At 44.2% G+C, this 27,024-nt stretch overlaps 1 protein-coding gene across 6 annotated transcripts in view; it reads left to right on the top strand.

Annotated features, from left to right (window-relative positions):
- The window catches only part of BDNF (brain derived neurotrophic factor), a 39,197-nt gene extending 32,740 nt beyond the window's left edge, over nucleotides 1–6,457 (top strand). For all 6 annotated transcript variants that reach the window (XM_076343863.1, XM_076343864.1, XM_076343859.1 and 3 more), the window contains exon 2: nucleotides 5,234–6,457. In XM_076343863.1, coding sequence (XP_076199978.1) covers nucleotides 5,255–5,995 — 741 coding nt within the window. In that variant the 5' untranslated portion in view covers nucleotides 5,234–5,254 and the 3' untranslated portion in view covers nucleotides 5,996–6,457. The remainder of the gene's footprint in view (nucleotides 1–5,233) is intronic.
- Nucleotides 6,458–27,024: the final 20,567 nt, after the last annotated feature.

The following is a 27,024-nucleotide window of genomic DNA, read 5'->3' as shown; positions in this document are numbered from 1 at the left end:
ATACAAATTGGGTGTGGGTGTGCATGTGTATGTATTGGGGGGGGAGGGCGCTTTATTTTCAGTAATAAAAAGTAATTATATAGTTGGCTGCATAAATAGCCGCAAGGATAACCAGAGTGCGTCAGACATCCAGTTATGCATGTGTTAAAGGTTAATACTATTTGTTCTCAGTACATTTAGTCTTTGCAAATCATGTGCTGACATGCATCCCATTTTGGTATCTGTTCACACACTCCAGCAATGATGCGTAGAGCAGGAACTCGTGCCTGTGCCATTCAGTAGTATTTAGTAAATTGAACTTTTGTATAAAGGTCTTAGAAAATGGCAAGGCAGAAAATGAATGTCTTCTTGCTGCTAATTTTATCTTCTACCGCACACTCCTTTCTGGAGATTAAAGCATTATGAATCTATTCACTACTGAAAGTTATTTCAACCTTCATAGCACATATCAGGATGCAGAAAAGCAAGTACATGTTCACAGCTGTTCCTCAGGTCTCTCTGCTGGAAATACAACCTGTTAAGCTGCTAGACTTCTGCTTAAAATAATTGTTTTATTTCATTATTTTTAGTTAACTGGTGAATCCTCATTAAATACAAATACTGAAATAAATAATACAGCTAGGTAATTGACTGCATATGTAAACTAGCTGTAGATAATTGACATGACCTTCATTTAACGAGCCTCCTTCCCATTAGTGGAGATGACTGCCACAATTATGTGCCCTTATTCTAGCTGTAATTGTATGGACTTTATTGAAGTACAAACTAGGTCACGTCTTCCTGAGATCTGGTCCATGGTGGGTGACCTCTTTTCGTTGCTTCAGCTTTGCTATGCTGCATGAGAGAAGGAGGGATGTTGTTGCAGCCATGAGAATGGACGTCATTCAGGAAACCAATCTCAAATGTTGTTTTGACAGAGACGTCTTGTGTGACCTGAGGGAGTAGCTTAAGGCTAGGTCTCAAGGAGGCTAGCATACATCTATTTTAAATAGCTTGTATCTATTTTATACAAGTTAATAGGTGTATACAGCAGTCTATGGGACAGCAATTGAATGAAGATTTCCTCTTCTAGAGAAGTCTTTGATCTTATATGCCTAGTGACATAGCTGAACGGGAGGAGTGCAAAAGCTGCAGCCTTTAGTTGTTGTTCCTGGAAGGTGGGGAGTAGAGACCTGAACCTCCTACAGCTGAGAAGGGAGGGGATGGATGCATGCTAGGACTACAGACTGAGGCGGAATCATCAGTGATTTTTATTTTGTATTTTTCTAGCTGCATGTCTGACTAATAGTGGCCATGGCTACTCTTTTTTGTCTGGTGTTCAGTTGTATCGATGCCCTCAGAACATGTGGTGTCAGCCAGGTTGCTCCAGTTAAGAAATACTCAGCACTGATGACCCTCTGTGGGAAATAGTTGCTCAGTCTACCAGGTTAGCATCAGGTGTGGGTGTACACAGAAGTACTGGGACATCTCCATGCAAGGCCTCGTAGTGGTGGATGAGCCCAGCATGGAAAGGGGCAGTACCTTCCTCAGTAGTAGCGTGCTGCGAAACCAGGGAAATACAGCTTTCTCCAATGTTCCCACCCCAGTTCTGCTTCTGCGTAGGGTGGCATGGTGACTTCTTCGTAATTGGAAGGGTGTATGTAATCTGTTGGGGTTTGGGGTTTACAAGGCACTTATTGTAACAGGACAGGTAGTATCTTTTTAATCTTTGCAACATAATGAACGTTTGATAGTTGGGGAGCAGAGGAAAAGGACTGGAAGCTGCCATCCAAAGTGTTTCCAATGACCTTTTGGTGCTGTGTTGGGATATTGGTCCTGCCACACTAAGTAAGAGATGAACTGTGCATTCATGAATCACTTCAACAGTAGCTGAAAGGTTGTGTGTTTCTACCTATGGAGTGAGATTTAAATCTTACTCTGCTGCAGCATGTTAAACTAGTAGATTTTGAGCAGCTGCTATTAGAAACTGCTATGGCCTCTACAATGAAGAGATTTCCTGGGTGTTAAAATATTAATTCCTCATATTAAATCACTTGATATAATTTTGCTGCCAAAGACAAGGACTGTGTATATTGCTCAAGTCGCTGTCAAGATAGAGAGAAGAATCTTTTCACATCCTGCTTGCACAGTTCGGCTTAGTCTGGGACTCATTTACAAAGGAGTAGATGTTTGATCTGTGTTTGCTTGCTAGCAATATTCCATGTGTCTGCGCTGGTAAAGCTTACTTTGACATACTCTTCTGTTATAAATGGGAGGAAGAGGGGTGGCTTTTAGGGGAACATGCTTTCTTGTGTATTATCAGTAATGTTATGTGGATAATGGCTGTCTTAAAGTTGTTGGTTTTCAGAGCCTAGTTGTACATTGTTTCTTGCTACTCCAGATAATAGCGGTGGTTGTATGTCATTGGATGGGATGTAAATTGATCAAGCTTGACAGCAGTTTCCTTCCTAAATGGAAGGCAAAATTGATTAAGGAAGGATTAATTTAACGTGAGATATAAAGTACTGTTAGATCAGGTGACCAGCCAGCCATTGGCGGAGGATGCTGAGGACTTACTGAAGTCAATTGGTGAGGTTTCTCTTCACCTCTCTATCCTCTGTCTCCTTCCTTGTAAGAAAAATGTCCATGCAAACGAAGTTGCACAGCCACTGTTCTATTCATTTCACATCCCTCCAAGTTCATTGCTACTGTAAGAAGTAAACAGCCCAATGACAATAGTGAAGGATGTGGCCTGGTCCAGGAATCCTTCTATCCTTTGTTCACCTACCTAACTTGAAAAGTAAATGCTCAGCCTCCAACAGGTGCGCTTGGCTGATGGGTGCAAGCTTCTCCTCTGTTTTGTGCTTGTCTTGGTGCCTCTCGTGTTGGGTCCTCTCTCTTTTACACTGGAAGGCCCTTTGGGGTGCTACGTGCTCAGACAGAGTCTGTCCTCCAGAGTCAAGATACTGGCTGGGACCTCTGGGCACTACTCTAATAAAAATAACAGGAACTTGATTAGGAGCCAGAAGATCTGTGTTCTGTTCACTGCTCTGGTGGTCACAGTGTGGTGTGGGTGTTTGGGTTTTTTTTTTTCCTCTTAAGTTTTATATAAAACAATTCTCAGAAGAGGGAGCGTATGAATATTGTTTTTGTTGCCTGTTCCACTGGCTCTGCATTTGTATGCTAGCTGAACCACCCCTTTTCCCTCTTGTCTTGTCTCTCCTTGTTTGATAAAGGAAGACTGATAACCTTCTTCCTTGTGTTGTAAATAATCTCTGTAGTGTCTCTCTTCCTCCCCTTTGAGGAAGAAATCTGTTATTACTCCCTGTAGAATGTTTTAAAAATCCTAGGATGAAAAAATCTTCAAAATATTAATGTTCTGCATGGTTAGAGCAAACACTATGTTCCTGTGAGTCACAGATGTCAGGTTTGTTTAATGTTAATAAATCTATGCCACAATAACACTTTTAAACAGGAAGAGAGATGGAGGGATGAAGGAAGAGTTGTGCTGGGGTAGAGAGGGTTCTTCGCCAAAATCTTGTTTAGTGGGAGTCTGGGGGTGAGGGGGGCATGGACACAAACCCAAACACTTCCCACCCCCACTTCATTATGTAAACTGAGACCTACATTTTGGGCACTGCCTTTCTAGTACATATTTCATTTTCTTTGTATGTTTTATGATAGATTGTCTTTCCATATTCGAGTCTTAAGAGTACTAGTTTCCCACAGCATATTTGCAGGAGATGAAGTAAGGCTTTTTACATAGCACCCTGTTGGCAAACAGAAATAGCATTTACTCCAATGAGCGCTGCCAAGTATGAGGTACTTCCGAATGAACTTCAAAAGCTCTGAAACAAGCATTAGCTGCTGCTTCAAAAATGTGAACAATGCCATTGCTTTCTAGCAAGCAGAACTGGTGAGAGCGGGGATCGGAAGGAGGAAAAATAACAACTGGATGAGATGGATGTTGTAGTAGCATTTGGGATCAGACAGAAAGCATAGCTCTCTGTCACTGCAGGATTTGGGGGGTTCTTGTTGTAATAGTACCTAAAGTGTGTACTCTGCACTTGAGGAAGAAACAATTTCTACCCTGAGGAATGTACAATCTATGGAGACTTAGCAAAGCGCTTGGGAAGGAGCAGTCATGCAAGCCCAGGCTGTTGGGAGTGCTGATAGGAGTGAATCGTACTGATTCCAAGGCTGGTAAGGAGTTTTCTTACCGGCACTCTTTCCCAGTGCTACCCCTCCATGCTCAATGAGGACAGAGCCAAGCGTACACAAGAGCCTCAAAGCATGGCCCATAACACGTGCCAGAATTTGGGGCAGAATGTGAGAGAAACAGGCAAACTGCTGTGTTTCAATATGGCAGTAGGGCTGGTTGTGCTTCTGGTTTTCATGCTGAGCTCTGGGCTTTACCTGGGTTTAAATAGGTGCTTTGTCCACTTCAGAACAGGTGGTATGGGGCTCTGGGAAAGTGCAGTATGGTGGTTCTGGTACTGTCATTTCAGTATAGCTCTTTATCAGCTCTGTAATCCAACAAGTCCTCTCCATGGCATTCACATGATTCAAGCAATCTTTCCAGCTCAAATTTAGTATGGTAGCAAGCATACTGTCCTGTACCATTTTCTTGTTCTATATTTATGCATACATACCTTCTACTTTTATATGAGGAATTGACCTGTGGAGACCTCAGAATTTGTATGGCCTCTTCCTGTGTTTTGAAGGTTGTTTTCAAAATACAAATGCAATTTATCCTGGTGCTGTTCAATTTCTTGTGGATAGAATGATGAAATATTTTTGGCATGGAGAGATCTTAAAAATCAAGTATTTGCATTTGCACTTCCAATGGAAGCCTTGCCTTTCATACTTGTGAAACAGCCTTTTACTGCTGAAATGTTGGATTGCTAAATAGCAGTTCTGCTTTTGCTGTTACTTGAAATAGGTGTAATCAGTCAATAAATGAGTCTGCATAGTATCTAATCTAATAATTTCTACAGAAAGACTTTGGCACGTAAGAACTCTGACTTGCTGGTATCAGTGTTGCCTAAGCTTTGGCATATGCTGTATCTGAAACTCTAAATGAAAGAACACCCTTGTACAAGAGTATGCTTTATCACCAGTAATGAGCTGCGGCTGCATGCAGCAGATCTCCGCAGAAAATGCGTAATGTCTCATGACAACTCAGGTGAATTTTTATTACTCCGTCCCTCGTAAGTTAAATCTTTTTTTTTTCCCTTGTTCTTGTCCTTAACAGTTCCACCAAGTGAGAAGAGTGATGACCATCCTTTTCCTTACTATGGTTATCTCATACTTCAGTTGCATGAAAGCTGCCCCGATGAAAGAAGCTAGTGTAAGAGGACAAGGCAGCTTGGCTTACCCAGGTCTTCGGACCCATGGGACTCTTGAGAGCCTAAATGGGCCCAATGCTGGTTCAAGAGGACTGACATCGCTGGCGGACACTTTTGAACATGTCATAGAGGAGCTTCTAGATGAGGACCAGGACATCCAGCCCAGCGAGGAAAACAAGGATGCAGACTTGTACACATCCCGAGTCATGCTAAGCAGTCAAGTGCCTTTGGAACCCCCACTGCTCTTTCTGCTCGAGGAGTACAAAAACTACCTGGATGCTGCAAACATGTCCATGAGGGTCCGGCGCCACTCTGACCCAGCTCGCCGCGGGGAACTGAGCGTATGTGACAGCACGAGCGAGTGGGTGACGGCAGCAGAGAAAAAGACTGCAGTGGACATGTCTGGGGCGACTGTCACAGTCCTGGAAAAAGTCCCAGTACCCAAAGGCCAACTGAAGCAATACTTCTATGAGACCAAATGCAACCCCAAGGGGTACACGAAGGAGGGATGCAGGGGCATAGACAAGAGGCACTGGAACTCCCAGTGCCGAACTACCCAGTCTTACGTGAGAGCTCTCACCATGGATAATAAAAAGAGAGTTGGCTGGCGCTTTATAAGGATAGACACTTCCTGTGTATGTACATTAACCATTAAAAGGGGAAGATAGTGGATTCGTGTTGTATAGATTATATTGAGACAAAATTATCTATTTGTATATATACATAACAGGGTAAATTATTCAGTAAAAAATAATTTTATGGACTGCATGTATAACTGAAGTTTATACAGTACAGTGGTTCCACAATCTATTTATTGAACATATCCATGACCTGAAGGGGAACAAAAGTCATTTGCGCACAAGTTTAAAAAAAAAAAAACAAACAAACAAAACAAAAAAAAAAACAAACAAAAAAACCCACAAAAAAAACCAAAAAAAAAGAAAAACAAGCAAACAAAAAAGTCTGCATTACATTCCTTGATAACATTGTGGTTTGTTGCCGTTGCCAAGAATTGAAAATATAAAAAGTTTAAAAAAAAAAAAGAATAAAATTGCATGCTGCTTCAATTGTGGATTGATGATAAACTGTCCTCTTTCAGAAAAATAAATTGAACCAAAACATTCCGTTTACATTTTAGACAGTAAGTATCTTTATTCCTGTTAGTATTATATCTGTTTACTGCTTTTAACTTCTGATAGCGTTGGAATTAAAACAATGTCAAGGTGCTGTTGTCATAGTTTTACTGTTTCTCTTTTACTTTTGAACTCCCATCAGATTGAAAAGAAAAAAAAATCATTACCTTATTCTGGATTAAAAACGAATTTGGTTTTTTTGTATGTTGTGAAGGTGTTTGCAATAGCAATCCAACTACTGACAAAAAAAAATAAAAAAAAGGCAACTGAAAAAGAATGGTGATGTTCCACTTCACATTGTTGAACTTCAGGCTTAAAGACAGCACTTACTTAACTGTATGACAACATGCTTTTTTGGGTTATTTTTTTTTAATTTGCTGTCTTTTGAGACCTGCATTTGCTTATACCATGTTTGTTTGTGTTTGGGTTTTTTGTTCCCTTTCCTCCCTCTGGAAGGATGTTGGTTGTCATCTTTAAAATATTTCATTTGCCATACAACTGGAGCTTGTTGTGTAGAAAATATTCTATAGAGTGTTGAGAGCAATGATTTTCATGTAATAAAAGACTGTGCTTGGATCAAATGTCTTGGTGAAGCACAAGAAGAACGTCACTAGAAAAGGGTCTAGCAAGATGATAGTGGATCTGAAATCAGGTCTGTCATGGGACTGGGTAGCTCAGCCAGTTCAGGGACAACTAACAGTGTTTTGGGTTGACTGAGGCAATCCAAGTCGTAGTCGGCACTGAATGTGGTCCTGTGCATCCTCTGAGAGTTGCCTTGTACACTGATGCAGGTAGCCCAGCCTTTCCCTCCAGAGCTCGTCTAGCAGCCCCAGGCCTGCAAAGCATGGTGTGCAAGCTGCAGTGGCATCCGTGCCCGAAGGAGCCCTGGGAAAGAGCTAGGGAATGAGGCAGAAAGAGGCCCTGCCTCTAGTTGAAAGCAATTAGAATTTACGTTCGTGTGGCTCTACCTCTGCTGTCAGCCTTATTTTATGAAATGAATATTGGCATAAAAAATACTCTTGAAGTAAGCGAAGAGCAAGTGCTGCGGGAGTTGCTTAGGTTCTGATAGACGTATTTAGCCCTGCGCTACCCCTCTAACTATCCTGACAGAAGTATTTCTAAAAAGGCAGGTTGTAAGCCGAAGAGCCGTGCATAGCGCTTGCGCTGACTACAGTGGGCAGAGAGGCAGAAATAGCTCACTGAAGGCAGATGCTATATTTGTAATTCCTGTAGATGAAGGAAAAGTAGCTGAACGAAGAGGAAAACACTGCAAAACATAACTACTGCTGAATGCTGCAGAATCTACATTAGTCTGCCTTGCTGTTGAAGTTAGTTAAAAACTTGGACTGGGCAAAGCTTGTCTGAAATATGATTCCCCCATGATAATTCTCTTTGAAGGGTATATTTAATGCTGAGTTTGTCATTACTAGCAGAAACTCATGCTGGAAGCTGACAGAGGTACCTTCAAAATCAGGAAGCCTTAGGGCTTCTACCCTAAGCCCTTCTTAGGGTAGAAGGGCTTCCCCTTCCCTAGGATAACTGACTGTCAAAGGAAAACCATCCCAACTGTAAAATGAGAACCTTTTGCATTGGCCACGTGCTTGCTGGACCATGAATGAGAAGAGAAGGGTTGTGTGACCCACCTGAACTTCAAACTTCAGCCTTCCCCATCAATTGCAGATATTCAGGCTCCCACATAGAAATCAGAAATGAAAAAAAAACCTTACTGAAACGTCTTAAAACTTCAGCTGAAGCATTCTTCATGCAAATTGAACATCAGTGTAATGGAGAATTTCATTTCACTCTGGCCAGTACCTGTATGCCTGTTATAATTCTTTGCATTTAATAACCCAAACGTGGCTCAGGAGCTATGCTCAGCAGTATTCCTAAACTACGGCAGAGACATGGTGTAACGGTGGCTCCCCTCAAAAGCAGAGCTGGTTGCTTAGGAAGGGGAAAGAATGATGCTAGTGAGTGAATAACAGATCACTCGCTCATCTAGGCTGGCAAAAGAAATGATAGCTAGGCCATGACAGTAATCTAATTCAGATACAGGAATAAAATAATTCCCAGTTCAAATAAATTGAACTTCCAAAAGAGAAGTGTTAATGCATAAATCATGCTAAAGTTCCTCATTTCCCAAAGTTAATTGTGGCAACGTCCTTAAGTCAGAAGTCCTCACCCGGCATAGGTAAGGGTGGCGCTGGTGTGGCAGAATGAAAACAGCGGGATGGTAGGTTCAGAGGGGTAAAGGGCAGCCCATGCGGGTGGGGGACTAAGGGATGGAGCTGAGAACCTACAGAAGAACCGTGTCCTGTAACTACATCTAGAGTGATATTCCCCATAATACGCCAATTCTGTGCCTATTGATATAACGTGAAACTGGCAATTAAACTGCAGTCCCACGGCTCTCACCTGCCTGACCTAATACATCCATGATCGCAGGCTTGGCAGTTTTAGTTAAAACAGAGATGGGGGGGTGGTTTTCTTTCATGTCACTTAATTAAACTCTTGCTGTGGTCTGTTTGTGACAAAGGTATATCATGCATGTCAGCAGGCCTAGTGCTGTGTTAAAGTAAAGACTCTTGCAACTGTAAGTTAATGTCTGTGGCCTTGTTCTCTATTATTCACCTTGTGTAACATAAATATTTATTGTATATTTATATAATTTTATGTTTTTTGGGAAAAACTGAAATTGGCATTAAAATTTAAAAGCAACTGCGTCATATTGTAAATATAATTAAGCTATATTTAAGTGTACTGATTAACATAATATATGTTTAACTATAGAGTTTTTTATGTTTTTAAATATATTTTCAAAATATATATATATAAAACTTGGGGGTTTTTGGGGGACCATGTGACTCTTTTCTCTAATTGTAAAACAAACTTGAGTTTTACTATAAAGATGTGTGTTCTTTGTTTTCAAACAATTTTTACTTTATTTTAGCAATAAAATCTCACTCGGAGGGCAGATAGCCCCCTGTTTCATAGCCGGACAGTTAGCATGGGGAGGGGAGGGGTGGCAAGAATTTACTTTCCATAAAAGTTGGGGATGCTCACGGAATGATGTATTTCCATTTAATTCTAGCACATAAGTCCTCATGGGACTAAAAACCCATGAATGACACATATATGATTTTATTCAGCCGTAAAATAATGAGTGTAATGGAAGTGAGGGGGAGGGGTTACTAACCTTAGTAACTAAGGAATAAGTAAGACATAAACTCAATAGCTATAGTCCAGTCATGTACCTGATTTTTAAATGGTGTCATGTATATTTATATCCCCTGCGCTGAACTTATTTATGACCCCACAGAGTACTAGGAGTGGAATTCCTTGGATTTAACATATTGTTAGCATTTCTAAAAGAATATGCTCTACTATAACTGCCAAGCCTTTGTATATTTAATTATCCCATAGCCCTAGAACAATCAATAAATCTTCATGATGAATAGAAAATGTTCATATAACTTAAGGGGAAAAAAAAGCACAAGCCCAAACTCTTAAAAAATTCCATTGCTGCAAATTTCCCAAGAGCCCAGCGCCAGCACCGTCTCCACAAGAACCGAGGAAATGGTGCTTCTGCAGATTATCATTTATATTAAACACACATGCGTGCACATTGCTTGCTTTATTGTGGTCTTAAAATAAGCTAACGGAAGCAGAAACATACTCAAACCATTGGTGTATGGAAGGATGGGGCCGTGTTATTACTCCGCCATGTGCCTGCTCCCGGCTGCGGGAGGCGGCTCCGCTCGGACCCTGCCTCCTGCCCTAGATAGGACACAGATAGGTGAGGTTGGTTTAGCTTATTTTACTGTTAAATATATGGCACAGGTACCTAGGGAATGAAATGGGCACCCTCAAAATACATATTTGAACTACAGAGGAAGATACGGGAGCTAACCATCCATCCATCCGCTCCACTGAATCCTAGCTCTGTAGGGGAAAAGAAAGATACTTCCATAGCTTTTATCACTTGGAGCAGAAATAAAGGCATATAACTAGACTTTTAAATTACTCAGCCAGAGAACAACAGCAAACAGTAAAAGAAGATTTTTGAAGAGAATCTCAAGGCTACATTTAAGTGCAATGAGAGGGGGAGGACATTTATTTCAGTTTGTCCCAGGTGGATCCAATACACTGCTTCCACAGGCTACTTCTCCTAATTAAGATCTCATTGAGAAGACACCTTCTGGCAGGGCAATTAAAATGAAAAAGGAATGGATGCACTTGTTTGGAGTAAATATAAAGAACACCAAGGCCTAATCTTGTGATGCTATTTTAAAATTAGGAAGGTTCTGTAGGGGGTGTTTTGGAAGAAAAGATGACTTTTCTGAACCTTTTTTTTCAGTGGTGATTTTTCTTTTTTTTTTTTTTTTTTTTAACCACTTGCTACCATTTTGGGCAAAGACTGTGGTATCAATATAAATCAATGGAGTTGAACTGATAGCTTTTTTTGATGCTTGTGGGAGAAGAAGGCCTGGAGATGGCATGAGTGGGTCCAATTTTTCCGAGCAAGATTTGGATTCACCTGTGGAATTTGAGATGCTTCTGGAAATCAAGTCTTAAATCTCATCCTGTGAGATGGCGGCAGAAAGCACTCAGAGGTAAGCTGCTCTTTGCTACACCAACCCTCTGTTGAGGGACACAGCACATAGCTGCTGGTTTTTGCTTTGCTGTGCAAGAATGAGTCTCTAAAACCTGCCTGTAACCTGACCACTTTTCTCAGGGGTCCATACCGAAGTCACAAATATGTGTATGTATTTATCTAGATGTAAAATATCTACTGGTACTGCTGGCTGATCTCTGTTGATCAGGCTGGTGCCGTGTTATTGACTCCATATGGGATTGCAGCCACCCCACCTGTTCCTACAGGTTCCCCGTCTCCGTAGGAATAACCTGCAGAGGGAACCAAGGAGTGGCAATTCCTGGCAATTCCCAGTCCTGGGAGGGCTGCACAGGCAGTGAGGGCTTCCCTGCTGCCAGGAGCCCTCAGCCGCGTCAGTTTGCAGCCGACACCGCTGATCTCATCAGCCCAACCGTTGCCAGTTTGCTCACGCAGGGATTTTAGGGGATGAGGAGGAGGATTTGGCGCAGAGCTGCAAGGCTTCTTGTCTAAATCCCTCTTTCTGCCTCTACCAGCTGGGCAAAGTACCTGTGCGGCATTGGGAAGAGGCAGCGAGCTGCAGGGCCAGGGCTATCCGTAACCACTGGGATTTGCACGTGCAGGTTTGCCTTTAGTCCCCGCTGTGGCAAGGGGATGCTGCAGTGGGCTGTCCTGCCCGCCACCCGGGACTGGCACCACCTTACAGCTGCAGAAGGCTGTGACTGGGCTTGGAGGCGCTTCCAATAGGGCCAGGTAGATAGCTAGAATAAAATGGGCTCGGGGAAAACTGGGCTAAAATGTTTGGAGAAGAAAGTTGTTTGTATGTACTGATACCAGCGAGCAGAAACCTGAGTTCCCGGTACAGGTGTTGCTCTTATCCATTGGCACAAGGTGAAATAATGGTCTCCCTTATCTTCCTCTGAACCTGAATGTCGTGATTTAACCTCAGCCAGCAACTGAGCACCACCCAGCCGCTCACTCACTCCCCCCGCACCCCCGGTGGGATGGGGGAGAGAATCGGAAGAGTAAAAGTGAGAAAACTCGTGGGTTGAGATAAAGACAGTTTAATAATTGAAATAAAATAGTAATAATAATAACAATAACAATAATAGAATATACAAAGCAAGTGATGCACAACACAATTGCTCACCACCCACTGACCGATGCCCAGCCAGTTCCTGAGCAGCGGTCACCCCCCAGCTAATTCCCCCCAGTTTATATACTGAGCATGACGTCACATGGTATGGAATGTCCCTTGGGCCAGTTTGGGTCAGCTGTCCTGGCTGTGCCCCCTCCCAGCCTCTTGCTGGCAGGGCATGGGAAGCTGAAAAGTCCTTGACTAGTGTAAGCACTGCTCAGCAACAACTAAACCATCGGTGTGTTATCAACATTATTCTCATCCTAAATCCAAAACACAGCACTGTGCCAGCTACTAGGAAGAAAATTGACTCTATCCCAGCCGAAACCAGGACAATGAATAAACTCCCTTTGTATCCCAGTAAAGAATGCCAGAGCAGGAACTCCAAAAGCATTTGATTTATTTAATAGGAGTAATCTCTCAGGTGATATGCAAAGGGTGGGTTACAAGGAAGAAATGTATCCTGCTAGGAGTGCAGAGTTTTGCACTTTCAGAAATGGCATCTCATGCGTCTGCGCTCTGAAAATGTTTCCCCTTGCTAAAATAATCCTTTCCTCATACCATCCCCTCCTCCCTCTTATTAAAAAAAGACCCTGAGCAAACAATCTGGTCTAGCTTAAGTGTATAAACTACTGGAATTTCCAAGTTAAAGCTGCAGTTCATGTACGTAAACCAAGCTATCTTCTCCTACTGCGTTATATTGGTTATAATAGCCTTTTAAACGACTCAGACTCTAAATAAGAGCGTAGGTACTTACTGCACTAAATATTCCTTCAGCTGGCATCTACACCGAGGTTTTTAAATTATCCTAATAAGGTTTCCAATTATAATTTTTTCTGACCTTTAACTAAAGACCACTCTGCTGGGAGACTCATTTTTGCTCTAACCCCAGCGTGGTCCTTCATAGAAGTTTCACTATATTTGGACTCCAGTCTTGGGAATCTGTTATTTAAAGACAATATAAAGTATGTGCGGCCATGTTTGTGTAACAAAAATAGCTAGCGCTGCCAACGTCGTCATTTACATCCATGAAACAGCCCAAGGAGGCCATTTCACTCCCGGTTCTACGCTCCGGTCTTACTCAAACGCACATAACACGTACATGCACAGATTGGTACAGCTATAAAGTTGAATGGAAGTACGTACGCAAAAGAGCTTTGAGAAATGTAAAAAGAACAAATCTAGTGAGCTTTGTTGCAAGCAAAGTACAGATGATGCGATGCAGGACAGTTGCATCTTAAGTGCTGCTGCTGCCCCTTTTTGCAGCAGGATGGACATCCCCACCTTTGCCAGTCAACTCTCTTGTGGAGCAGGAATAAGCAACAACAAATGCATACCTACAGTCCTGTTTAGTTACAAGTACATTCACTTGAACAAACAGCACACAGACAACTCTTTTCTTGCCCAAGCTGTGCAGCATCTTTTTTTTTTTTTTTTTTTTTTTTTTTTTTTTTGGTCCCTCTGGCCTGCTTTATTCATGGGACAAACAAGATTGCCATCCTTGACGTCCCTGTGTGGCTCAGCCCACCTGGAGAGCAACACTTGTCTCAACCACAACAGGAGTACATTTATTTAAAAAAAATAAAATAAAATAAAATCACTACATCACCTCATAAACAAATATCCTTTCTGCCCGGTTGGAGCTACTGCTCCAGAGGGGTACGGTCAAATGGCTGTGGTGCTGGTGTAGGTGCAGATCCCTCTGCTGACAGAAGGTGCCTGCCAGCGCTGGGATGCAGCAACAGGGTGACTTCTGCTTGCTTCATCTAATGTCAAATCACCTCCCAGCGGGTTACATCTTTTGGCCACTATTCCCTTGGATTTGATTGACATATTAGTCTTAGAGATGCCATAGTCTGGCTCTTTAATTCTGAAGGGTACACAAGAAAGTCTCACTCAGCTTCAGCTTAACTATTCACAACAGCCATATTATCTTACACTTTTCTTCCTTTAAATTTCTCTTCCTTGCTGTCAGCTGTGCTGGTGTGGAGTACTCACCTCCCCGTTTCAGGGGATATAAGTTCAGACATGCTCATCCAGTCTCGCTAATAGCTGCTGGTACGTACCTCCGAGCCACGCAGGTCTCCGACAAAGAGCTGTCATGGCAGGAGAGGGGCCGCAGGGATGCGGCTTTGGAAACGGAAGGGGACCCTCCGCTTGGGAAGGCAGGGCACGGCAGCCTGCAGCCGGCTCTCCTTGCCTTGCTACGTAATGTTTGAATAGAGATGTAGTAGGTATAAAACAGGCGTTCTTGTTAGCTCACTGCAAGGCATGACACGGTGTAGGTGACCCCGTGCTTAAATTCTGACAACTGGTAGTCTCCGCTTAGTGCTTCACGAGGAATAAGCCATGTTCCTGTTTTCAGAAGTCTTGTTGCAAACGAGCTGTCTAGTGAAATGGAAATTCATCACCTGAAGTGCTAAACAGCAGCTTTGTTTTCCAAGGGGAAACTAGGGCAAACGCTCAGAAGAGGCTATTGGAGGGAAAGCATCGGTTTGCATGTTCCCTTAGAATATGCATTACCTTTAGCTTCCCAAAAAGCTAAAAATCTTCATGTGACTGTATGAATCGAGGCCTCGATAGTCAGGTATTTTATTCTGGTAAGCCTCGCGAGCGCAGGGACCACAGGACCCTATTTGCCAGCTGTTAAATTCAGCTTGCGCAGCATGGGACATAGAGAAAAGGCAGACGAGCACATGAAATCTCTTCATAAATCTGTCAGGTAGGCATCCGCAGTTAGCAGTAGCAGAGCTCTTCTTGTCTGTGCCTCCTCTAAATTAAACCAGAGATTCCAGGCATAACTCTGCATGTCCTTACGGCTTTATAATTGTTGCCTGCATGGCAAGTCGGAGAAATAACGAGGATAAAGTAGTGCAAACAATAGCTATACAAGCTAATTAGCCCTGCCTGTCACTGAAAATAATACAGTGGATGGGCTGACGATCTAAAGCCTTGCTTGAACTTTCAAGGCAGGAAGTTAGTACGAAGAGATCCTGAAATAAAGCGTTCCTGTAGCCCGAGATGATTTTAGGGGTCTGCAATTCATTACCTGCTCAATGGTCACATCATAAATTCCCCTTTAGAACCACAATACTCATAACACAATAGATATTTACGATTTCTAAGAATTGGTGCAACATCTCTAATGAAGTATGTGTCAGGTATTACGCAGGGCTATAACTACGGTATGATTTACAGTTTGGTGCCAGACTACCGAAATGACCACCTACGCAGTGATGTGTTGGAGCATTTCAGAACAAAGCTGCAAGCCCGGAAACCTCTGCAAATCTTCTTTCTTGGAGCTTTCATTTTTCTCTCCTTTAAATAGGACAATTTCTCCTTAATCACAGAGCCTAATTCTGCCTTTGAAAAGGACAGCGTCTACTGAATTTAGTGGGAGGACTGAAGAGCAACTCAATAAATCAATAGAAAATAAACCTAGCAAAAGTCATTCTGTACAATATCAGTTTTTAGCTCAGGAGGTCCCTGGTATGAAGACTGGTGGAGGAGTATTCTGGGAAGCAATTGCTATGAAATTGCCTGGTTTCTACCCCTATCCTGGGCATCAGCTGGAGGTCAAGTATGAGGGTGGCCAGACCGGTGGTCTCATTTGGTGTGGGCTTTCTCAGAAATGAATCTCTGCGCTTGCAGAGTAACGTGGAAAAAGCTGCTGTAGCAGGCGGGGCTGGCAGGAGGACCCGGACCCCACCGCAGCGTGCGCCTGCGCGGCTTCCAGCCCTGGTGACCACTGACCCCGCAGGAGGGGTGAGTAGGACCTCGCCTGGTCTGGGAGGCTGCTCCGAGGGCACGGCAGGGTAGAGGCCTCTCCTGGGGGCCTGAAAACAACCACATGTGTAACTTCTTCCTGCTACTTTGGTCTTCACGCTCCTAAATTGTGTGAGTCCGGCTTTCTGGTAAATTAAAGTCAGGCCAGCGGTCTGTTTCAGATTTACATATGTGTATTTGAGATACAGCTAGCCTAGGGAATCAAGCAAGGATGAGAAACGCGTCGTGTCTCGGCGGTGCCACAGACTTGACACATGGCCTCAGGCACATTCGAGGTCCCCGGCTCTGCTTTTCCATTGAGTTTTGTCTTTTTGTTGTTGTTGTTGTTGCTCTGAATGTTGTTGATTATATTTTTTTAGCAGGTTGCTAGCCGCAGAGCCCTGCGCTCGGGCGTGGGCTGATGTCCTGCAGCTGTGCGGCCAGCCAGGAATTCCCACTTTGCTTTGAAGCAACCGAGCTTGTTCCACCCAGTGGTTTTAATCCCCCACCAGACAGAGTGCAGGCCCTCTGCTCTGGTTCAGGGCTGTGGCCACCATCTATTTCTGCCTCTTCATGTGCTATAGATCATACCCAGAGGTTTCGGTTGTTACCCAGGAGGGGGTTTTGCTGTGTCTGTCCCTAAGCATCGTTGGGTCCCAGCAAGGAGGCACTTAAGGGTTTGCCTGTAGGGTCCTGCAGTGTTTTGCGATGTGTCGGTGTTAGAGCAGTATAATTATTTCCGAGCTGGTGCACTGTTGGCTTTGCAGTAGGGGAGGTTGGTGTTTTTTCAGCAACTGGCATGTGAGTGTAGTTGGGTGCTGCCTTTGCCTGGAAGCACCCTGATGGAAAGGCAGTGCATGGCATGCACCCATGCTATGGGCACGCCACCACCACGCAGGCAGCGCCCTCCTGTCCCCTCCCTACCCATAGCTTGGGGAGCCCCAAAACTGACTAAAAATGAGCATGGTTTTGGGCTGGAGGAGAGCCACAGCCCAGCTCCTGTGGGAGGAGGAGGATGGATCACCCAGATGCGCTGCGGCAGGTGAGGGCTCCCATCCCAGCTGGCTGTGCCGGCCAGGTGCTGTACCATGCCAAACCCCACAGGGGCCCTTTTCCCTTTGGGGTCCACAGTGCTCAATGGCTACTGCAGATCTGCCTTCATCTGGAGAGGTTTTTAATGCTGCCTTTTTTAATCCTATATCATCAAACCCACACAAGCTATCCTGAACCCAGGAAGTGTACATGGGAAGCCTCTGCGAGCTGTACCGATGCAGAGCTCCACCAGCATCCCACAGCTGGGTGACAGGGAGGCACCCGCGTGTGTCAGGCTGGTGTAGGTGTCCTGTGGACCTTGCCAAGCCTCGTTCCAACCTACCCCAAATGCCATGACCCCCACAGATGCCCATCCCACCACGGATTTTGAACTTTCTGTCTCCAGCCCCACCTTTGCGCACTGAGAGGCAACTCCCCCAAAGCGCTGCATCCTCAGCGGCACAGCAAACCCCGTGCTTCAGGATGGGGTGACTGCTGCACATCGGGCTTTGTAGGCTCACTTCTTTGGGTGCACTCGTCCTGTTGCTCAGCTGTTGGGTCCGCAAGTGGCTGGCGAGCAGTGCCGCATGGTGCTGGGGCTCGTGGGGTGGCAGCCAGGCACGCACCGGGCAGGAGGGTCGCGGGGAAGAGGGTGCTTTGGCACCTGCGAGCCAAATGACTGTGGGAAAGGTTTGGCGTCTGATCCAAAATGCTAGGCACTAACTGCAGTTCAAAGGATCAGGACTGAAAAATAGTGTCTCTCAGAGGCACTGAGAGCAGCTAGCGCGAAGTTGTATTTCCCATCAAGTGCTGCATAAGCTGGCAAATCTCTGTCATCAGGGAAGTTTTAATTGTCTATCCTTCTGAAGTCTCGGGGAAAAAAATCAGAATGGTGTTTTGGAGAACTTTTTCCTTTCTAGTGGCTACCAAATGTTTTGAAGCCCCGTGTGGCTTGGCTTCCCTGCAGGGAGAGACTTCTACAAGTTTAGATAACTGGTTCTGTGGTGTCTGCCCATGTAGATGGAAATGGACTCTGTTGAACATGTATATTAAAAAAAAAAAAAAACAAAACCAAAAAACAAACCAGAAAATACTTTCTGCCAAAGCTGTGATTGCTGTGAGTAGTAACTAGGGAGTTGCAAGAACTTGTATTCAAAGTACAACATTTGAGCTGCAGAGATAAAACTGCCTCCTCTCTTCACATGGCAGGCACGCTGATCCATCTTTGTGGGCCAGCTTGGTGTACAGGGCAGCAAACCTAGCGTTATTCCTTAATAGATCTATTCTAGACATAATGAGTGTACCTGGGAGAAGAATTTGGGCCAGTGACACCATTTGGCTTGGGAAGTATAACAGGATTTGACTAAACATTACTGTGATTAGGAACTTTCAACTACTACCACCATACTTCTGACCTACAGTTTGCTTTCTTTTGAGATGAGCAATATATGATGCCAAAAACTTTTTTAGTTTTGAAAAACATATTTATGAAGACTTCAGCACGTCACTAGACGCAAAACTCTATCCTTTCTATAAATACATATTGCGAAATATCTGTTCATTGATGTTTTAAAATATCTACAATATAAATATTTTGTAATATAAATATAACTCTACATTAAATAACTAAAGAAAACCCGTGACAGGCTGTGTGAGTCACTAGTGCAGATATATGCTGTATTGATTGCCGATGTGAAGGTCCACTTTGTAGGCTGATTTTATTTATCAGAATACACGCACCGCTCCAAAACTGGAAGTACTCCTACCCACAGAGTATTTAAAGGATGTTCAAAATAAAATACCCCTCTTCAAGTATAAAACTCTGTCAAAGACTTCAGACTCCTCAAGTACACTTCAGGCTTGAAATGACAGAAAATATGGGCTCCAGACTGGTTGGTGGTTTTTTTTTTTTGGCCTGGCAAACAAATGTTGTGACATCCCAGTGAGGTCCCTGGATCCAGCCCTCCCCCGCACAGAGCTGGGCATGCACCGCAAAACAGCTCTTGCACTTGGTGTTTGGATGGGTCCAGTTCAGCCGGGATCCAGCGCTTTCTGCGCTCATCTCCCGCAGATACTCGACCCTAATCCAAAGCTGGGTGTATCGACACCAGCCCTTTGAGATGGGTGCACATGAGGGTCCAAGCGTCTGACTCTTGTGAGCCTAGGTAATCGGGGACTGGGAAAAATACCAGGACCTGGTATTACCCATCTGAAAATCCCCGTGGATAATTAACTAGCGCTACTTTGGGATCACACCATCACTGGTCTCATCCTCTCGGTCCCGCTTCCCCCCTGTTATTTCTCTAACTCCTCACTTGGAGGAGAGCCCGGGGTGAAGACAGGCTTTCTCCAGGGCCACGGCACAAACCTGGCCCCAGGGATGGGCCATCTCAGGGCAAAGCTGCTCTCCCTCCACAAGGGACCTCTGGAGAGCCAATCCCATGGTTAAAATAGCCATGGGACAGCTCGCAGGACATTTGGCAGGGGTGGCTGTGTAGGTCTGCACTTCATCAAGGGGGTAAGACCTGTTAACAGCTTCACAGGAAGAAAAAAAACAGGACAAAGCCATTTCTGGCAGAGGGGACAGGATTTGTTCCAGGAAGGAGCAGCCTGAGGGATCTCTGCAGCCTGGGAAGTGGATGGGACGTCGCCTTCCTGGCTTCTCACAGCCTTGGGGAGAAGAGGCCGAGATGTGGCATGTGGAGGTGACTAGATGGAGCAACTGGAAAGAAAAGTCAGAGAAACTAAACCCAGGGGAAAATGCTGGTAGCTGGGTGAGTGTATTTGCAGGAAGGAGAAAAAGGAACGGGGGCGATGCAGCCGGCCGGGGGAAAAAAAAACCTCGAAATACCGCATTGAGCTGCAGGCCAGGGGATGCTGCTGAGCACAGCGGGTTAGTGAGAGGCTGGAGGGGCCGGGGCGGCTGAATGCAGAGGCCACGAGCTCAACGTGGGGATTCAGATGTGAGCAGCCTCCACTCGGGGCTTGTTCGTGCTTGCGTGCTCTCAGTGTCTGAAACAGCAGCTTCGCTAATGAGCAGATGTTTTCTCCGTGTGGCTGTTACGACATCCTTTAGTGTTCCTGCTAGAGATGTGTAACAAGTCCCTCCCCACCCACGCTCCAGCTTTGAATGCAAGCGTAATACACAGTTGTGCAACAGCATTCACTTCATGACACTCCTGACGGTCCAAGGTATGTACAGAAACTAGAGCTTTAAAAATAAAAATAATCCTGCTACTGCTATAAATGACTCGACATTTCTGATCTTCAGACACTCGGCAATCTGCCTTACTCAGAAACCCGAATTTGGGGTTCCCAATGTGCCAGCCACCTGCTCTGCCTGCTTTGCAGTTTCTTCTTACCTGGCCCTGGAGCTGCTTAGTAAGGTCACCCCAGTCCGTACCCAAATTGAGTACAGGACATACGGGCTACCACAGCTGCGGTCCCATCCATCTCCTCCAAACTGACCGGCCATTCAGCATCACGCAGCAGCCAGCTCAGCTATGGGGATGCTAAGGGTGTAAAAAACTCATCAGGGCAGTGTAAAGTAACAACTGAAATGTTACTCACGTAAGCCACCAGCGCTTGCCGCTTTCGTGAGCACTATAATGGGATATCAAAAACTTTTCAGAGAAAACCCCCAGCCATCTGCACGTACCCAATCAATGCAGCAATCAGTTAAAGCCACTGGCAGAGATGTTGTACGAAGGATGTTGTTTATGCCGTGTCCAGCTGTAAAGCGAAAAACCAACCCTGTGGGTTTTAGATAGTGCATACTGTAATTGATGGCTTAATTATAGCCTACCTGAGGCATAAGTCTGATCTCTTCCATTTTTCTGGAAAAGTCTTGTTCAGTTTCTCATTTATCACCTGAGAATTAACGTCTCGCACAGACACCGCAGAAGGTGGAAGAGTAAGTATTGCTTCGGCGCTAAAAACATTTTCATGAAAATGGAACAAATAATAAGTGCTTGTTTGTTTTCGCTAATGGATTAGCTGGCCTTTTAAGACAGAATACTTTTCTTTACTAATCTTATCTTATTTAAATATGCAGTTGTGTGCTTCTCATATTTCGCTCTCTGTGTTTGAATGGTATTTCTGAACCTCCCTAATTGCTGCTGTTATTTGTGCCTGAGCAGGGTGAGGAGTAAAACTCTGCTTTGATTTAAGCAGATGTGTTTGCATATCGCCTAGGTTACCATTTGCATGGAAGGGAAAAAGATCACAACCACAGCATCCTCCGTCTTTCCTGGCTGAACCGTGGCCTGTGGAAAACGCTAAATGCCGAAGAAATCATCAATAAATCATAATGCTCTTCCCTGTTTGAGCAGTTTATCCTGGAGAATCTTAAATTGCAGTTATTTTCAGAATACCGCTGTGAGGTCTGCAGGCGTTTTATGGTCGGGTAAACTCGGCACAGAGCGTTTAAGGGATTCGCTCAAGATCTTGCAGCAAAGTAACGGCAGAATTACCACGTCCCCTTTCTTCTCCAAATTGGCCCATCATCCTTCATTTGAAAGAACATCAGAAAACCCTCGTGTCTCCCTTCTCCGTGTTGCAATGGGAACCAGCGTTTTCAATGGAAGGGCCTGGTGTCGGGTGCGGAGGTGCTCAGCATTGTGGTCAGGAGGAGGTGAAGGCAGGGCAGGCAGCCTGGCTGGGGTAGGCTGAGGCTGAGCCCTCTGGGGCCACCGCCATGGGGGACAGGGCAAGGGTGGCACTGCCCGGGGACCTGCCGGTACCCCAGGGGCTACCAGCGGCCATCCACTCTCCCTTCTTCCACTCCCCTTGTGTTTGCCCCGCTTGAAGTCCCCGTGGCCATCGGCGGGGGAGCGGGCAGCCTTGGGGTGCAAGAGGCACCGGGAAGGACCAGCAGGTAATGGCAGAGCCGATGCTGGGGCAGCTCTACTCCGCAGCGTAACTTCTGCGCCGTGCAGGACCGTGTGTTTGTAACTCATACTACGAGTGTGACACGTAGCGCCCGATGTGCGTACGCTCTGCTGCCTGGGATGCTTTTGTAGTCATCTTTCTCCTGATGCTGAATTAAGGTTCCCACGCAAAACGTTCAACAAAGATTATCTTTTATGCAAAGCAACAGTACCCTATTTGCAAAGCTTGCCTCCGCTGTGATTGCTGTTGACATTATCTTTCAAGCAGCTGAAGTTCAAATGAGAAACAAACTGTCTTGGGAATGGGGTGGGGGAGGACCAGGACTCATCGAGATGGTGATAAATGGCAATGATGAGGGCAAGGAGGGAAGCCAGCATCTTCTAGCAAGGTTACAGCCTTGCCTGAAACGTTGGGATTAAAAGACTATCAGATGCACAAATAAGACTGTTGCAGTTAAATTAATCCTAGCTCAATAGAGCTGAATCTCTTCCGCAGGCTTCACCAGCACTGTTAAATGGTGTTAAAGCCCAGCTAGGTAATGATACCCGGAGATGCGCATCTCCAGGGTTGGGCAGGGATCCCAAAGGGTGGCTGCTCGGGTAAAGGGGGGATGGCTGAACCATCTTCCCCCACTCTGTGTATAGTTTTCCCACACAGCTATGCCATCTGTAACACTCATGGTTTTAGATGCCCAAAGTGTAGAGCTGAAGCTTTATTATTATGTTTTTTTAACAGTAGATGCTCAGGTACCTCTCATTTGCTTTAGGAGCCTTTGGAATTGACATTTTCTCTGTAGCCATCAGGGCTGGAAACCTTTATTCCCCTAATAAAAGCTGAGATTTTCACATAACAACATGATTCTGGTAACTAGAGCTTTAAGAAAAAGGTCAGATAACGTGACACTTGCAATAAAAGCTCAAGATTTGACAAAGCTGTATTTAGTGCAGTTCCCAGCTGAATGGGGAATTGCCATTATGCGTTCAGTTTAAAGTACACTTACATTTATTCCAGGAAAGCTCTAATGCAACCTTTTCCTATTAGCTAAATAAAAGATTAAGTTAATGCTGCCACTTATTTTAAAATTTACTGAAAGTATCGGGGAAGAAACAGAAGGTGAAGACTTTTGTAGATGAGTCGCTATAGAAATACGCAATGTTGGTAAAACTTTGCTCAGCATCATTAATTAATATTCACAGTAGATTTCACTAATTATAGTCTGAAGCAACACTTCCTCATATTCTTTTATACCTTTTTGGTCATTTCACAGAATTTCTGGTGTCGTTTTATTAGTCAGCGAGCAAGGGTCTCTTCTTGAAAGCAGGGGCAGGAGAAAGAGTTTTAGGGCACGTACTGCTCAGAGGCAGTGAAGAGGGTGAGGGGTTTGGATGGGGATGTCTGCAAGCAGGTGCTGTTGGTCTTTATCCTACTGAGGGTTTGGTATTGGGACAGGGCTGTTGTGGAAATTAAGCGTCCTCCCTCCTTTCACATGGAACAATTGTTTTACGTGGGACACCTGGCATCAGGTTTTATCCTCCCAGTACTTCCAGCACGAGCACATAAAAAGCGTGACTACAAATAACAGGAATACAAATTTGGGCAAGGAATTTACCTTCTCTTTCCAGCATGGCCTAGCTCAGATTAGAAGAAGATTTTTTCCCACACTTTCTAATGGCTGGCAGGCTTTTGTGTCCGCAGCACAGAGCATTCAGGGGACACATGGGTTAAAATGGCTGAGAAATAATCTTTTTTTTTTAGCTAAAGCATGTCCTTTGCCCCAAAAGACTTTGCAAGGGTACCTATGACTCTTTCTTTAATGAAAAGGATTCCACCACATGCTTTTTTTTGAGAAAAGCCAAGAAATATGTCAAAATTGGTCAAAAATAAGACGTGCAAATAACATTCAATATTGTAAATGGGAACATGAAATGATTTGTGGTCAAATTTGTATGTTTATATTCATGAAGATTCTTCCAGAAAGGATGTTTTATTCCATTTTCCCTTATTTCACTACTAAGCAACAAGATTTTATTGCTTCTCATATACCCATGCTTGCTTTTTACCAGCACTGCTGATGTATAATGTGATTGCCATCACATTTGCCTTTTTACCAAAACGTCTTTAAATTATTGAATCCAGTCCTGCATTAGCCTTTTGCCATGGGCTTCACTGGGTAGGCATAGCACAGGATCTGGTTCGTAGCCCTGCTTCTTCCTTTTCACTTCTTAATTAATCAGTTTCATACCATTGGTCAAATTTTGATGGCTAAAGACTGTTTTCCTGTATTCTGAAAATACACAAAGAAACGTTGCTGTAAAGGTCTGGCATTCAGGGAAGGAGCGATTACTGGCTCCAGCGAGCATCTAGAGTAGAGTAGCATCTACTGGAAATTAAATGAAATGACAGCTCAGAAATGAAAAGTACAATAAAACCTTGGCAATACAGAGGAGGCTGCTGCTTCCACTCCTCAGATGCAAACTTTCCGTAGCCCGTGGGACAACGTGATTAGGAGAAGGCTAACCTGGATAAATCCACATAGCCAGGCTGTTTGGCATATTCCTCAGTTAGGTTTCATCGAGGCTTTTAAACGGAGGAGAAGACCTCACGGGACAAGTCAGTGCTTGGTCCCAGTTGCATACCTGTCCCCTCCTCTCTCCACAGGTTTGCAGGGACCAGTGTCACAAGAGCATCCGTGGGAGGGGAAGGGATGCTGAGGCACAGCCCCCCCGCTCCCTCACTCCTGCCGGCCAGTCCTTACATTGTACTACTGGCACCCTCCTCTCCTGAGCAAGGCTTTGACTGAAGATCCTCCATGGGAAAGGAGGAGGGGTTTTGCCAGAGTTGAAAGTGAAATCCTTCAGGATTTTGGCCTGGGATTTCTCTATGGGGCTTACCACCACCACCACCACCACCCCCCCAGGAGGTAATGCAAAACCGGCTTTTCTGTTAGCATAGCTTCACGTAGGTATCTTGAACCACGCATCTGGAGCAGAAGAGGGAAGGTACTTTCACTAAGTGGGCTGCCATTGATTTTCATATGTTCATAGGTATTAGAGAGGAAAAAGACCTATTAAATCATCTAGACAGTATAATCAGTGCAGAACTATACCCTGCTGGACATTTACTGGTGGTTTGTCAACTCTAGTTCAGGAAATTTAGTTGTAGTGTTCAATATAATGGATTCTAAATTTCCATTTAATATCAGTTTTCTTTGGTTTCTGCTTTTACATTAATGCATTGATGCGCTTTATATTGATTGACTTTTCTTAGTGTAATGAGAACAAAATGCCACTTATCATTTAAGTCATTTAACTCAAACTAGCAAGCTATCAAGCTAGCTCCTCCCAGGGGAAAATCATAATGGCTATAGCAGAGAGCCATGTCAATACAGAAGTGTTGGTAAGACAGATAATTCTACAAATGTTTTAATTTATTTCAAAACAATGGTGGAGAGTTATACAGCTGAATATACTATCAAAAACTATTCAAACAATGAATTAAATCCTCAGCACTAGTCTTGCCAGTCCTACTTGTCTTCCAGCTTCCTAGCCGTTTTATACATCTTACATGCTCAGCTGCCTTTTCAAAAATAGAGGAGATTCTTCAAAACCATGTGAAACATAGCAAACGTAGGATAACTTCTGAGCCAAATCCCTACTTGGTTATGACCGCTATACCATGGAGATCTACTTGAGAAGGACTGAAAGAAGAGTAGACCCATTGCTTTCCCTCCCCTCAACTAATAAAACCTGATGCTGCTAGGAGTGGATTATTCATAGATTTCAATGTAGCAGCAGACCTAGCGTGAGAGTAGGTGTCAGAAGGAGGTTTTGATCCTTATAAATAGGTTGCTGAAAAGACGCTGTGATTACTGTCATATATATCATTACTTAATATGAAAAATATTATACCCCTCTAGTACCAGGCTGTTATAAACATGTTCTGAGTTTTAACACCCCAACTGTTTCACAAATGCTGCCAAAAGCTGCTGGAAGAGAGCTCTGGGCTTAAACATCTGCAGAGTGCAGATGCGGTGCAGGGTGAAGTGTAATCTAAAACTGCCGGAAAGCAATTAAAATCTTAACGTTCTTAGTAACACACCACCGGAATTATTTATACATTAATTTTGAATACTGGGTAACAGCCTTCCCTATATGTTGGGTAAGAAAGGATCAAACTGAAGATGTTGTACTCCTGTGATACGTTCCTTGCGCCAGGTTTTTATGAACTTTTAGTAAGTTTGGGGTAAAGAAATAAGGCAGATGATACAAAATTTTCTCTTTGCAGAATGATCCAGTCATTTTTAATTATGAATTCATGAGAAGGTATGAGGAGGAAAAAACATCCAGATCCTTTCTTCTCTTTCTTGTGTTGTCTACTGTCATATTTACTGTATTGCGGTGGTCTACATCTTGCTTAGAGCATGCAATTACTGGCAGAAGTTCAGATTTACCCAGTATTTCTCTGAGGTGTTCCAGTCCAGCCTGAAAATATAAAAGCCTTACGACCACTTCTGACTGTCAACAGATCTGTTCTCATTCCCTGCCAAAAAAAGTTAATTACAAATGAACTATTTCAAGAGAATCTGAAGTGCACTTAAACCAAGCAGACTGCTGTCAGCGATTCTCTGCAGAAGGTGAAGAATCAGAAAATTTCCCATGACTTCAGGCTGTTTCCCTGGAAAGGTGTCAAAGACTGAACCGAGAAGAAGGTGGTTGGGAGCACAGCTAAGTCACACTCCTCATTTCCAGAACTAATGATACTATTTACATATGGCTGCTCTCCAAAGAAAACAAATCTATCCATGCTTTCTCCATCCGTCTTACTTCATTCCAGAAGCTGCTTTTCATTCATCCTCTACAATCTTATAAACAAAGTCAGAAGGAAACATAAGGGCAGCCAGGCTGAAGGTCCCTGCAGCCCAATAGCCCGTCTCCAGCAATGGCATGAGCAGGTTACGGAGAAATAAGAACAGAACAAGTAAAGATCATCCTTCCCCTAACAGTTTCCCTTTTTGCAGGTGAGGGAACTTCTTGAGCTGATACTTGCTGAGCCTCCTGTTGGCCCCCCAAATGTTGCATCCTTGGGCAGGGAGTGCCAGGGGCATGCTGCGAAGGACCATGTCTGCGT

Source organism: Aptenodytes patagonicus, chromosome 7 (genome assembly GCF_965638725.1).
Source record: "Aptenodytes patagonicus chromosome 7, bAptPat1.pri.cur, whole genome shotgun sequence".
NCBI classification, from domain to species: Eukaryota; Metazoa; Chordata; class Aves; order Sphenisciformes; family Spheniscidae; genus Aptenodytes; species Aptenodytes patagonicus.
Note: the sequence above shows the minus strand (reverse complement) of the source record. Positions and strands in the feature narration are given on the sequence as shown.